Raw genomic sequence first — 15,256 nt, forward strand, 5'->3', positions numbered from 1 at the left:
CGTGTGTTTGACGGCCAATTATTAACGTTTTAATTTTCACGACCCGTTCTCTAACAGGCCATTATGGGTAAGATTATGAAAACTGGAAAGGTGGTACTCGTCCTTGGTGGACGGTACGCCGGTCGCAAGGCAATCATCATGAAGACGTTCGATGACGGTACGTCGGACAAGCAGTTCGGCCAGGCTCTGGTTGCCGGCATCGACCGCTACCCACGGCGCGTGACGCGAACGATGAGCAAGGATCGTATCCACAAGCGTTGCAAGATCAAGCCATTCATCAAGGTAAGCAAGACAACGAAGAAAACAAACGAGAGCAACAATGAAATGATTATGTTCCTATTTGCTTGTAGATGCTCAACTACAACCATCTGATGCCGACGCGTTACAGCGTGCCGGACGTGAGCCTGGATAGCAAATACACCGCTGCCGACATGAAGGATCCGGCCAAGCGGAAGAAGGCTCGCAACCAGATCCGTTGCAAGTTCGAGGAGCGACACAAGACCGGCAAGAACAAGTGGTTCTTCCAGAAGCTCCGTTTCTAAGCAACTACTTTACAAAGACTCCGACACACAACCGCTCTCGGCAGTGATGTGGAACTGGGTGGGCGAATGATAAGAAGTAGGGTAGTACGAGTTTATACATTCGATCTGCGCGCGGTGTGTGATTTTCGACCGCGGCCACTGTGACGTGTGTGTGAGGTACCGTATGCGATCAGGAGAACATCCGAGTTGTGTAGTGTGTGTTTCTGTGTTAAGGAAAGCGATCGCATGTTGTGCCACACACAACAAGAAAACATCGAGCATTTCAGCGATGCTACACATCCTAATTGTAGCGCGGGTATGCGCATCGTCATGCCAGAACGGAAACGGTAGCGGACTGGAAGAACAACATTCCTCAGTTTCTGCTCCGTCGGTCGGAAGGATCAACTCGTTTAGATACAGAATAAATTCGTGTAATCTACTTGGAAAAAGGAATCAGTATTCGCGTGTTTGTGCAGTAATTGGGAAAGCAATATTGTGAGAAAGCATTTTTAGCTAGCTAGTTATTATTTTACAGTCTCTTTACAGTTATCGCAAGGAAGACGCAAGGTAAAGTATATCTACGGAAATGCTGCTACGGAAAAAAACAAACGTGGCAATATCTTGATTGAAGTCAAAAAACTAAATGTTTGGGACGGTTCAATAGGGTATTTCTTCAAAAGTCTCTATTGCATTAAGAAATGATGAAATTTACATCGGAAGCAAAAATTTGGAATTAAAATTTCCATTTTGCTGCTTTTGGTAAGGAATACTTTTGGTAGGAAAGTTATAAATAGGTCTATTTATACAAAACAATCAATTTCACATATCTATTGCATAGGTTTTTTCAGGATAATTATCAGAAAAAAATACACCATAACGGCTTCAAGCTTTGATCCAAAAACCTAACCAATAATTCACAAAACAAAGCAAAACATTTGTTGTACCAAACGTCACTCGATTGTCACCTAGCATGTCCAGCTGGTTTCCACATGGTGTGTGTGTCTCTTTTGTTTTGATACCCATTTGCGAAACGGAACAAAGCTGGTACAGACGTCGGCTTGTGCGCTTTTCCCGTGCCGAGTTTCATACGTAGTGGGAAGTGCGTGGTGGACGCGGACGAGAAGGAAAATAAGACGTAATTTCCGTCGGTTCGTGCACTAGGTAAACAAACATGATGTCACAACGCGAGTGCAGGAAGTAAAAGGAATAGTGCAATCGATACGGCACATCTATATTGCTGTGAAAAATGAGAAGACGTCCAATCGCTTAAGTTTTCACAAAAGAAAAAGTCTGTGGTGTTCGACAAACCGAACCCAGTATAAGAAAAATAGGATAAAAGTAAGTTAAAGTGCGAGAAAACTCAGTGTACATCATCTCATAGTAACACAATTTATTATTAGAACGGAAAAATAGAAAACAAATCCGTTTGCTCGTGTGGATGGGACACAACAGATTGGAGATAGTTTACGTTTTGTGCAAAAGAAGATTTCTTTTTTTTTTACTTCGATAAGCTTTGAGGAAAATGTTCATCGAGAATGTGTGTGTATTGACCATTGGAACGTGATCGTACGATCTCGTTTTGCTATCGTTCTGACGGCTTCGCCAACCGCACACCATCTGTGACATATAGCGGACAGATAAGGAATGTGAAACCTTCATCCAAAGGATTTGAATCGGTAATGGCAATAAGCTCATTGCTAACTAGCCTGACAACAAACCGTGGTTGCGCAAATTGCCCGTCCTGGTAAGACGAAATCGGAAAAGACCTCACATCCCACGGATGGGTTTGAATGAAGTCAACATAATGTGCAGGTTTCCTCTGTAATAGGTGATTGTTTGGTTTCCATTACAAAAAAGGAGAAAAATGGAGACCGTGAACGCCCACCTTTTTACAACCATCAATCGGGACAATCGGTGCAATTGAAAGCAGATGTTTATGCGCTTAAAATAGTTGTCCTATTTGTTCATCACTATTCGGTTGTTCTATTTTTAGCTTTTCTCCAAAATTTACAAACCGTTGCCGTTGCCCCTAACAACGCTCGTCAAAAGTGCATCCCCCTTGACTCATACAGTAGGCGCGTCAATCGATCGTTTTCTTATTGCCGTGCTGGGAATTGTAATGAATTGGATTCAGTGCCATTTCAAGTCGTCCAACAATGATTACTACAACGACGCAAGCATTTACAATCATTCCTCAGTATCCGGAGTGTGTAGAATCATTCCATAAGCGCTGCATACTTGAGCTCTCCAATGCGTTATTTAATCATCACGCTCGTCGGGCGTCATTGTCCATGGCAGCGCGTACCTCCAATCCATCCAAAAACTGCGCCGGGCAGTGGATGATGCCATCATGCGGCGGCCGCTTTCCTGTCCCGCAGGTTTGAGTGTAAATAAAATCGCATCTCTCCCTCCAATGCGTTCCGGTACACCCACACAGGCGCGATGACATCACGATCGCAGCTTGCGAAGATCAGACGCCCGCCACTCGATAGTATTTGTTTGGTCGTGGATGGTGTCATTCATTGGGGTTGGAATCATTTTATCCACTGTAGTTTAGCCGACACGGGCTAAGCCGAATTGCACAATGAGGTTTACCTTTTCCCACCCCAAACACAAGCCGCTTGGCTCAGTCTCAGCTGATCTATGCTGTGAAGCTGAGGCAGAAGATGCGTTTGTGTTGGTGTTAAATGGCAGCAACAACCATTCACCAACAAACCCCCTTCAAAACGTTCCCAAAATGGATTGAACGTACAGAACTGGCCCAGCGGGAGAGGGTAGTTTGAAAGTTGGGTCGAGGTCGTCACCACACGTGTGCGTTTAAAGGCAACATAAATGTATGCTAGGTATGTTGTGTATTTTGGCATTGTGTTGTTGTTATGCTTTAAGCTGTTTGGGGTGTATGCCCAGCTGCTGCTCACGCGAAGTTTTCTTGCGCGGGCAGTTTATTTGTCCAACCGATGACGGTTGGATCGGATGCTACCGACTAATCGGTATCAATTTCTTGCACATACGGTTAGTAAATGTTGAAAGGGCTGTCCAGATATTTAGTCACTAAACAACGCGTACGTGTTAGATGACATCACATCCCGTTCCGAGCAAACAACTCTACTGCCGTGGGGGAATAGGAGGGACACTTTTTCTGGTGAATTGGATATTGACTACAGAAGTGTTTGGTATAGTGACATCACCAGTGGAATGGAAGTAGAAAGCACGAACCGCAAGAAGAAAAGTGTTTGATTATGTTAATTATCCCAAATGGTTTAATAATTCGATTCACGTCTTGAAGTGTACGTTGATCATCACGTTACTCTCCTGTAGGGATGGGTATATTCAATTTTATCTAATCCAAAAAAACTATTGGATTGGCTATTTTTTCTGGAAAGCCGAGGGAAACTCCTATGGAAACTGTTGATGAAAACTCTTCGACTCTCATAAGCATATTAAAAATGACGAAAACATCCGATAGAAACTTAGACAAACTTTATTTAAGGCGAACGTCCTTCTTTCGGCTAAATGCAAAAAATCCATCGTCGAATTCAGAGTCGACTCTCTTCGAGTTTGGGTTTCCAGCTTTGCGTTCAAGAATCCGCTCCAGATTTCCCATCACTACCCACCAGCATACTGTGATTGTTTGAATAATTCTACAGATTGCTGCTTAGTGTCTTAGCCCTCATCAGCAAAATTTGAATTTCTACATTCCTTCGAATACTTTTTTCAGCAAATTCTTTTCCCAAACGGTGAGTTCTCCAGTTCGCTAACAACGCCACCATAAAAGTGCTTTAAAACTCGTCCTCTTTGGCATTCAAATATCATGCTTCATCGTGTGCCCCATGTGTTATGGGGTGGTTTGCTAAAGTGACACCATAGCAACGAAGACACCATGGAGATGTTGAAATGTCTCCAGAAGCAAAGCGAGAAAAAGGCGCAGTGAAGTTGATCCGTGCGATCCATATGCTATCGAAGCAACATGCAGACGATGGTAGACTTATTTTTAGCACTTGCCGTTACCAGTCGTTTCCTCGACGGAAGTGAATGTGCTGCTCTGGTGCACACTCATCGTCCAACTTCAGTATTGTTTGTTTGTTTGTCTCTCTGTGCAGAGTAGATATTCTTTATTAGTGTGTTTTGTGCGCCTGGAATAAAGTTTTTCCCAATGTGAACGGATATCTGGTTGACCACCCTGCTTGTGCATTCTAATGGTAATGGCAGCTAATTACACATGTACCCCACTATCTTCTATGCAAAATGGTGCATATTTATTGACCAAAACTATTAACGTGCACCACTGGACTTTTTCCAGTTTTTTTTTTGCTTATTCTCCTGCTCGTATTGGAGTTGGTCGTTTCTGCACTTTTTAACACATTTTTCTTTCCAATTTTTCCCTTCCAGGCACTGCGGGCAAAGAACAGCGGATGGTGCCCCAATTAACACATCCCCTGCTGAAAGAACGGGTTGGTGGCATTTTGAAATGAAACTTACACAGAAGGACTGAATCGTTACGCCCCAAGATTGGAGTGATCATTCCAAAACGGCAAAGTAGAAGTTTATAAACTCTTAAGCAACACATACACACACACAGGCAGAAAGAGCCCCAAAACACGATGGGCAACGTGATGAATAAGCTGAGCAGCGTGTCGCAATCGGTGCGTGGCCGCAAGCGTAAACGTGAAGACGAAAACACTGACGAAAGTGGTGATGGAAGTGATCTGCTAGATAAATCACTGCAAACACCGAAAAGGTAAGTGATGCGCCATGCTCCCAATCCTGCTCATGTGGCGTACTGTAAATTGATTCCTCATTCTCATTCTCGCGCGCACAGGAAGAAGTTAGTCTCTACCGCGAAGTACATCTATCAGGCACTGTTTAAGGAGGAACGAAACTCGGACGTTACGGTGCACGCGCTCGGTAAACAGTGGCACCTGCACAAGGTCTATCTCAGCCAGAGTCCGTACTTTGCGAGCATGTTTAATGGATCGTGGCGCGAAGCGGACGAGGACTACGTGCATATAGAAATCATTGATCCGAAGATTACGGTCGTGTCGCTTTATTCGGTGTTCGGGTCATTGTATATGGATGAGGTGGTGCTGGATCCAAAGGAGATTGTTTCAACCCTTGCAACGGCCACACTCTTCCAGCTGGACAGTCTCATCGACCGCTGTGCGGAGGTAATGGTGGAAACAACGAATGCTGAGGTATAAGGATTATAGCGTGTTCTATTTGGCGTAAACGTTCTATATATGAGCATGGGTTTGATTTTGTTTTGCAGACGGCCGTCCTTTACTACGAAGCAGCGTGCGAGTACGGTGTGAAGATGGTGAAGCAGTCCACCTTTGGATGGTTGCTGGTGAATCTGCTTAGCTTCTATCATCGCGCACCGAAGTGGTTGCGATTGATCAGCTTCGAACTGATGGAACAGCTCGTATCCAGTGCTGATCTGTACGTGGTGCAAACGGAATTCACCGTCTACACGTTACTCCGTTACTGGATGGCTTTAAAACTGTTCCCCAACGAGTCACCCTCGGATGGTGTGGAACATCCAAAGGAACGATATTTCTCCGAGCGTACCAGCACCGTACCATTTCTTAGTACACCCGAAGGTGTACCCTACGAGCGTGTCTTCCGTGCACTAAGGCTCCAGAACCTTCTGAACCATCACGTTGATATTCGGGTCTTGCGGCAGGACAACATCATTCCGGAGGAATGGCTACATAAACCGCTGGTGCAACAGTGGAACAGTGTATTGACAATCGATCAATCGCTTGACAAAGTGATCGAATGTGATGATCGTGTCTTCCTCGCGTCGTGCATCCGTTGCGGTCGCATACTGAACGAAAACGTGCTGCACAAGTGGCGCTGGACCGGGTTCCACTTTGGGCTCGATTTGCTACTGTCGTCCGATACGCGATCGTTACGCATTCGCCGACACCACCGAACGGAACACGAACGTTTGCTCAGCTTACGGGTGACGCGCCAGTTTTTGGTGCGCGTTTCGCTTGCTTCGCTGAACGAGCTGCGCCAAATCAAACACCAGCAAACGTCACCGATCCTTTCGATATCGTTGGAGAAAAACGAAGAAACGCAGCTGGTTGTGTTCGATCGGGAGCTATCGTTTCCGTTGCTGGTCTCGGTGAACATGATGCTGGTCGCACCGCCGGAGGAAGTGTTAGCGGCGAGAAAAAATGTCACGGTAGCGAAGGAACAGGACGATCCGGCATCTAATGCACCGGATAATGCCAGATCGCCTCATCCTGCCCTTCATGCTAGCAACAGTACTGGCACGGTAGAATCACTGGACGGTGGTAGCTCATCGTCGAATCGAATGCTCGCAAACGAGTCCTGATTGCAGGTGCTGGTGCGATGACGCGGTAATACCTCGAACGGTTGCTAATCGCACCAAGGAAGAGCGTAAGTGTACTTAGGCAGTTGATTATTGTGATGATCGTGAGGCACAAAAGCAGGTCCAAGATTGTGGCACACACAGAACGTGCCATTAGAATCGCGCTGATACTTCATCGGTGCTAGATTCGATGTTTCCTTTATGAACTTTTTTGTTGTTGTTTAGGTTTTACTGTATAAATATTGAATTCTAATCTTGCACAATATGAAGTAACCGAGCAAGGCAAAATAATTAACTTGATGAATTTGTTTATCATATACTCGAGTGAGAGAGAGAGAAATTAATGTAGAGCGTAAGCTGAACTGCGACTATTACTGCACAGGTGTTAGTAAGGTGGTGTCTTATTAAATGCGAGTGGTATGATGAATGTGCTACCATTTTGTAGTAGCAATACTATTAACAATCAAGAAAGATAAATATCCATACCGTAGCTGCGTCGGGTGCAATTTATTAACAATCGTACATTTCGTAACGTTTTCGATGTTTACCCACTTCCCACTTAACAAGAGGTTTTTCCTTTTCTTATTTTTACGGAAGATTACTTTAGGTAAAGTATTAAGTTATTAAGGATTGTTAATGAGAATGTAAAAGGGCAAAACATATTTAACATTGAACGTGTGTGTTATTAACGAGTGCATATAAACACATCCTGGTGCGCAAAGCTCTGCATCTATTCATAAGTGATAGACGATAGTGAACTGTTACCGGAAAGAAAAAACCAACGCCTTCATCCATCCTACAACATCCGTGTATGCTGTTCATCAGCCGTGAAATAAAGCTCTGATATAGTTTGTTTAAGTGCAGATTCCGAAGTTTAGATGAGGTATTTTAACGGAAAGAACAAAATAAGTACATCAGATTAAGCAATTGTACTCTAAATTTCGTTCTAAATAGTTAAAGTTAGTTAGCATCGTTGTTAGTTAACTGCTATACTCTCAGCGCCATCTCTCTAATGAAAGCGGAACGAATGCTGTGCTACTGTTTGCTACGCGGTATGACAGTATGCAATTCGCATTACTTATACGCCTGAATGGTATGCAAAAAGGTGTTTATTGTTCAATTTAAATGTTTGCGACGTTATTTAAAGGAACGGCTCCATCATGAAAATGTAATCCCGACATCAACATTTATCTTTTTTTTACCATCTCAATGAAACAATGAGTTTTCTTTCATTCTCAATTTTATTTCGACAATTTGTATCTTTTTTGCCACATGTAACCGATTTTGGTTCTTCCGTATGTTTTGCTTTCTTCTTCTAGCACAAAAAAAAACTTACGCGCGCCGTCGACAAACGATCCGAGGGATGATTTATGTTCTGTGGTTCTGTTTTTACACATCTATTTGGTAGTTTGTTATGTTTTCGCGCTTTTCTTTTTGCATTCGCTACGGTGTATGGTGTGTGCTATAGGTGTATTTTAAGATGTTTTATATTCTCCCTTTTGCATTGCATTTGTAATACGATTATAAAAATAGTTTGCATTCGCGAAATTCCATTTTAAGGGACATTTGCTAAAGCCATCCACTTCCTCACCCTCCGAACTCCGGCTGTTTATTTATTGTTTCGTTTCCCTTTATTTTCTTCTTGTAAATTGTTGTTTTGTAATGTTTGTAGTTTCGTAACTCTAAACGGCAATTGTGTGTGTGTGTGTGTGTTTTTTTTCTATCCCTTTCCCGACGCACTTTGAACACATGCTATGAACTGGCAAAAGGAAACTGCTTAAGTGCAAATTGGAAAGAAATCTCTTTTTCATAGGCTCAAAACTTTTTAATACACACTTGGTGGTGGTTGGAGGGCGTTTTTCTTCATCATTCCCTTTTCTGCATCCGATCCTCTAGCACCACTGCTGAATTGTTTTGTTCATTTTTTTCAAATTGCACGTTTTCTTGTCCATTTGTTTGCTTATCAGTGAATAGTTGTTCACTTTCTTTTAATCGGTTTTTGTTTCGTTTCTCATTATTCCGTTTCTTATCGATCGATACACGCAGATTGCAGGGTTTTCCTGGTGCCCTGTTTTCTTACACGCTAGTAAACGCTTATACACATCGCTTGCTTCGAATTTTGGACACCATCTAGCGATTGAAAAGCAATAACAAGCAGCATAATACATCATTACCAAGCAACATAGCAACCGAAGGCAACGATTTCGTGTTTTTTTTTGTTTGAAATGTTTGATCCTTTCTCTCTTTCTCTCTCCAAATTGTACAGGAATGTGGGAAAACAAACAGAACAATTACTAATCACGTCTTCGTTCACTCAATTGCTCCTTCCTTTTTCAAATCCCGTTGTCTTTGTGTAGTTCCTTAAATGAAACCCCAGTTCGAGACGATGTGATTGATAGTACGCGATCTCATGTGTTTAGCTTATCTGTTGTCTGCTGACATTTATTGGACACTTATTTCTTGTGTTATGTTTTGCATTTCTTCTTTTAATCTATTTTGTTTTCAAATGGGAAATTAGCTTGTTTAGTTGCATCGGCTCAAATGGGCTTTGGAGTTACAATTTAACACTTTTGTGTTTTAATTTTCTTTCTTGTTGTAGAAGTACACGGCAATATATTGATCACACACACGCAAGGCATTTGTCTTGTTTTGTTTTTTTTTTTTTAGCAACGAGTTTGTTTTTGTTTGCTTTGTTACACATATTGACTCAATTATGGTTCTGTTCTAAAGTTGTCAGTCCTTTTTTTCTGAAGTTTACTTGTTTTTTTTCCTCGTCTGTATGTACCATATTGAAGGGAAATTGTTTTTCCGTTTACTACATGAACAATTTGTACTTTTCCCCAATCCAATTCCATTCTACTTGTTTGATTTTTGCGTGATTCCTATTTTGTTTCTTTTTGTTTTCTTCATTGGTTCGTTTGTGGGCAGAACAATGTGCATTTTTATTGCAGAAAAGATTCACTTTTCTGGTGGGATTATAAAGTTTACTGTTTATTGCATAAAGTTTATGTTTGTATTTTTAAACCCAACATCTAAAACACAGCGTGAAGAGAAATGAGTTTGCGCTTTATTGAGATAAAACTAAAGCATAAATGTATACAATGCTGTATACTATCGTGTAATCATATAATAAATAAAACATTGTACAATCCATCAATCCCACTGTGTGTTTGCACTGGGAAAAAATGGAAAGCTTTTTTAAAATTGACACATTCTTCAACTTGCAAGATGAGGCGCAAATGGAAATCAGTGGTTTGTAGTTTTAGTTGGCAACAAAGCAAGTTACTACAACAACAAAAATGGATACTGCAGTTAAACCATTGGTCAATGTTGCCCTATGCTGTTCCGTTGCTTTAGCATAGCTGTTACACGTACACAGTTATCATATATTTAAGCTTGTATACATTTAGAATTACATTTGCTCTTCCCCACTCGTTCGTTTTCCTTTCACAACATGCGTTTGTGTTTCGCCGTTTTCTCTTCCACCATTTCAATTCCGTTTTCTCATCGTTGCACTTTGCCTTGCTTCATTTACATTTGATTTTTGAACGGAATGTTGCGTGGTTTTTATTGATCGCACTTGCCATAGTGTATAATACGAGTTGGTAATTGGGATTACTAGCTTCGTCTTCATCACACAAGCAGCGGTAAAATAAAATGGGACAGAAAAGCTTATACGCTATACGTTTATAAAACAAAACAAAACATACACTGGCAATGCTCTTTCACAAAACGAGGGAAAGGAAACCCTGTGTTAAGAGACCGAGTGCAAGTGCCACTACCACATGCGACGTTGTTTGATATTTACAGAAGAAAAGGGTAAAATTATTTAACCACTACATTTTACATACAATTTCAGCTCTCCAGCTCTGCTGCTTCTTCCCTGCGCGACGCACAGTGCTTGTTCTTATCTCGCTAGCCTTACTAATACAATAAAAAAAAACGAAACTCGATCCTAATGTATCGCCTCATTATCCGAACGTGTATGTTTCTTTTATTGAAACACCACCAAAAACGAGGGGATGGATCGGGTATTTCCTTCGGATGATGATGATGATGATGAAGCCGAAAAGACTACCTATACGAGGGGAGAAGAAAACAGTGCCGATTTGATCTCCGGTCGCTTTTGCTAGACATTTGCTTTTGTTTGTCTACCCAAGTCTTACACACTAAAGTACGCCTTTTCCCCAGCTTAAATGACTAAAAACAATGCTGTTTTATCGTGGAGCTAAAAGAAAAACTAGTTAATTCCCGGTAGACGCAAGACGCGGGATGGGTCGACTCTGTTTGTTCGCTTTCAACATCCGTTCCGTAGAATGTTTCCTCACAATTGCGGTTTTGTTTCTTCAATGCAGCAAAGCTCGACATACAGCTACTAATAGACTTAGGGCGAATGAGGGATAACGGCCAATTACTAGAAAGCAACATACTTAGAGAACTCGTGTTTTCTGCACGACTCGGGACTAAATGAAGAGCAGTTTTGTTTTTTAATTGGGATGCAACAGAACGACTGCCACCACCGCCACCAATATTTTGTACAGATTGGTAGCCGTTTCTTTTAAGCTGGAAGCGCCATTTGGGCTTCGACTGCGACTGCGGCTCGACATGTTGTCCAGCTTTTCGTTGCTCCGACTAACGTCTAGATCTCTGCTGGTGGATGGCGCATGTCCAATCTCATTGCTCATGCCATCCTCATCGATCATGGTGCCACCTTCGACGGGTGTACTGTTGATCGGAACCGGACGCAAGCTGGTGGTTGCCTCGGTCGTCGACGTCGTGGTGGTGGTTGTGGTGGTTGTAGTCGTCGTGGTGGTGGTCGTCGTCGTGGTTGTCGTCGTTGGCACAAGCGTACCATTCTCGATCCAATACACTGGACTGTACTCCATCTTTACATCCTCCATATCTCGACTGACCATCTGGAGTTTAAGCAGGCGACAAAGGTATTAATTTCAGTGCACTCATAACACAGCAAGCTAAGATTACTTACGACAGTGTTTATCCGTCTGCTAACGGGATCACTGTTGTCGTCATAGTATGCCTTGATTGTGGCTGAATACGGTGCTTCCATCTCTGTGTAGTTTCCAAACAGTGTCACGTTGATGGCAGTTCCCGGTTCCAGCATCGTGTTGACCGATTTTGTCTACAAAGATACAATAACAATAAAAAAAAACACTTCACACGAACAAATCCTAGCGATAATTCATACCTCGACATGACGCGCAGAGCTTTGGATGCCCCAAGTCACATTAGACGCTTGCTGTGATCGAGAATCGTACACTTTCGTAAACAAACCCTGCACAACGCCTTCATGTTTGCCCCAGTAGATTTCCTTCATGAAATCGTACGTGATGACGGTTTCCGCAAGACTCGTCTTGTCGTCGGTGTTGGAAAGAATAGTCGAACCTGAAACGACACATAAGTAAGGTTAGTTTTCGCTATTACTAGTAAATAAACGTCCAAAAAGACGGTAATTCTTACCTAACACGGTAGTGTTCTTCTTAATGGTAGTTCGTAGCTTGTTCAGCTTGATGGAGCGTAATTCGTACTTGACCGGTTCGATCTCCACCAAGATGTCGCCATGTTCGTGTTCCTGCGAAGGTATCAAAATTTGGAAAATGAAGCATTCATTCAACGGCCACATTCGCATCAGCTTCACCTACCGTGCTCATGCTGGATCCGGGCAGGGGCGCATTAATACGACCAGTAAGCTTCACATTTGGGTCAAAGTTTCCCACCACATACGACTCGTGTCCACCGTGGTGATGGTGCTGTCCCTCACCGTGCGCCGGTCGAATGCGGGCAATGTAATAGTCGCCAAACTGTTCGGAAACGGAAGGAAAGAAAACGCCACGTTCAGCATGTGGTGCGGGTTGCATACCAAAAGGCGGTGTTTGTTTACCTTGCCCGTGCCAACGCTGACGGCCCCGCCAAAGATACCGGCATGATATCGACTCCACGGTTGCCACTTAAGCTTTCCACCGCCGCCCATATTGATGAGCACCTCGAACGCATGGTGCCGTTCGACCTCGGAAAGTTGAGCCGCCACGATACAGATGGTGGACGATTCTTCCGTCACCGTGTGACCCCCCGTGAAGATGCCTTCAATTTCCACCCGACACACGTAGTTGGGAGTGTGCAGCTGAAATGTTACGGAGGTAAGTGTTACTGTTCGAAGTAGTAGAAGTAGGTTAAGTTTGGTACACTTACCTGCTCACTTTCGGCAGCTTCCCGCGAGTGCGGTTCGGGTTCGTACGTACGCACGGCATACTGGAGATGCGTTTCGGCCTCGCTGAACTTCTCCCAAGACAGCGTGCTGGACGTGACGGACTGGGTGCTGGCACCTATCGACAGTGCCTTAAATACGCTGCTAGTGGACGCTTCGGTGTAGTTCGGCAGCACTACAGCACAGAGCAGTACAGCGACAAAGCACAGAGCCGATTGGCGGCTGGCAGTCCACCGTACATTGGCCATGTTGAAAACTGTTTAAATCGACGCTTAAGTAGGAACTGGTGCGCTTGCCAGCTGTCGGAGCTTTTCCTATTCTGAAACGAAAGCCAAAGAGCAAATATTAGACCAAACGTTCATATCATCCACTTTCGTTAAAACTCCATTAGGGAAGCTAATTCCTGGGACATAATCACGTTAGACTCTTAAACTCCATTGGTAACATACAGCCATACAGCCATCCAATATGCTACGAGCACGTTTAGACAATTTATGTCCAAAATCCCCTAACGTCCCAAAAACAACACAGCCAAAAGTCAAAAGATACCTCTATTCCGACCAGTAGTGTGCGCACTCCGGTCATTACTTCAATTGCATCGGAACGTACCGTTGCACCAATTGCACTCTGCAGAGGCGGCATTTGCGAAGTGTGGCTTTATTTAAACTCGGGAACGCGGGAAGTCATTTCAGTGTCAATTTACATCACAACCGTGACGCTGCTAGCAGACTGATGAGCTTTGTCGGTCAGGGTTAACCGAGATGTCCGGATGTTTTGATGCGTTTGCTTTGCTTGGGGCAACTATTTTCCGGATGCGGCACACGGGCACTGCAAGCAGGGTAGTAAACGTAAAGCAGACTAGCGTCAATCTCCACTCTCCGCATGCTACTGTTTTATGGCTTTGTGCTATCGAGCGGTCCTTGCCAAACGCTGTCAATCAGCAGACTTTGGGGCGCCAGGAATATTGGAAAAAGTCAGGACAACCCACCCGAAAAAAAAAACGCAACCGATAACATCATACCCGGCAGAGTGGGAGGAACCGGTGTCCCGTGACGGTACGTTCCATCGTCCCGTCGGATGATGATGTTGACGCGACAATGATCTTGCTGACGATATTCAATATCGATCGCGGCGATGGTTTACGATGCTGGTTGTGATAGGCCGCCGGCCGGTTGTCTCGATACTTTCGGGACATTTTAGTGCGTTGTTTATTTGCCAACGTCGGGCGTCTTTGATGATGCCAGTGGTGAGGAGCCCAGCGTTGGTCTGCCAGAAAACAAGAGTGCCTCGCATGTTGAGGAAATCTCTTTGTTACATCATCTCCACTAGAACTGCCCCAACAAGGGATTAAATTACACGCTGTCAGTCACCAATATATCCCAAGAGCATATTGCTCGCGGTTCTTCACACGTCTGCTTCGAGTGTCCGCCAGAAGAAATTCTCTTCCAGTCGCCTTGTGTCAGTGTAATTGGGCACAGCAGTTGTTTGACTTTTTTTTTCGGTGCGGTTAATGGTTAATTTTCCGTTTCCGTTTTGTCAAACAAACCACTGAACAGACTGACGGTGCTTGTTCACCATCGTCGGACCTATTACCTGTCTTTACTATTCTCTAATCCGACCAGGCTGGGAAAGTGTTCAGAGCAGGAGAAAATTACATCTCGTAAAAATTAAATTGATCGCTTTCAGCTCACCTGGTCGGCCTGGTGTTTTGATTCGATCCGAAATGATGTACCGAAGTCGTAATTTTTAATGATGTGGTGGGAAATGTTTTACAATGGTACGGGAGTAGGAAAGAGAGACACAAGCGTACCACGGTGTGACATTTAATGATGCTGTCAGCGGGGACATTGTGCTGTACACGATCGAACAGCGATGGTGAATTGTAATGCGACGTAAAGCCATTCGAAGGTTTCGCCGTGAATGAAGAAAGGCGAGACATCGAGTGAGAAGGAGAACAACCCAAATGTCCCAATGAAGGCCTCCAATTTCTTGGAGTTCAGAATTCGTGGAATTCATGGTGCAGAAATTGAGTGTTTTACGACACAGCGTAACATCACTGCAATGGAAGCTCTCCAAGGGTTTTGGCAGGATTATATTAAGGTCGGCGAATCTTTGGTGTATGGGCGCAAGTTTGCTTATTGTGGCTGAATATGAATGAGTTTGAGTAGAACTGGA

The 15,256-nt window shown here is 43.7% G+C and overlaps 3 protein-coding genes across 3 annotated transcripts; 2 read left to right on the forward strand and 1 right to left on the reverse strand.

Annotated features, from left to right (window-relative positions):
- Positions 1-63: 63 nt before the first annotated feature.
- On the forward strand, positions 64-630 carry LOC128709422 (60S ribosomal protein L27). The gene is made up of 2 exons (XM_053804416.1): positions 64-282; positions 351-630. Exons 1-2 carry the CDS (start codon positions 64-66, stop codon positions 540-542), a joined length of 411 nt encoding a protein of 136 aa, XP_053660391.1. The 3' UTR covers positions 543-630.
- A 4,492-nt stretch (positions 631-5,122) lies between these two features.
- Positions 5,123-6,861, forward strand: LOC128707198 (protein germ cell-less). The gene is made up of 3 exons (XM_053802148.1): positions 5,123-5,259; positions 5,341-5,713; positions 5,788-6,861. The coding sequence occupies exons 1-3, from the start codon at positions 5,123-5,125 to the stop codon at positions 6,859-6,861; spliced, it is 1,584 nt and encodes a 527-aa protein (XP_053658123.1).
- Positions 6,862-11,345: 4,484 nt separating this feature from the next.
- LOC128718755 (protein unzipped-like) lies at positions 11,346-13,329 on the reverse strand. Its single transcript, XM_053812374.1, has 7 exons — positions 13,066-13,329; positions 12,758-12,997; positions 12,519-12,677; positions 12,337-12,448; positions 12,065-12,261; positions 11,846-11,998; positions 11,346-11,774 (listed from the first exon to the last, which is right to left on the reverse strand). The coding sequence occupies exons 1-7, from the start codon at positions 13,327-13,329 to the stop codon at positions 11,346-11,348; spliced, it is 1,554 nt and encodes a 517-aa protein (XP_053668349.1).
- Positions 13,330-15,256: the final 1,927 nt, after the last annotated feature.

Source organism: Anopheles marshallii, chromosome 2 (genome assembly GCF_943734725.1).
Source record: "Anopheles marshallii chromosome 2, idAnoMarsDA_429_01, whole genome shotgun sequence".
Taxonomy (NCBI): domain Eukaryota; kingdom Metazoa; phylum Arthropoda; class Insecta; order Diptera; family Culicidae; genus Anopheles; species Anopheles marshallii.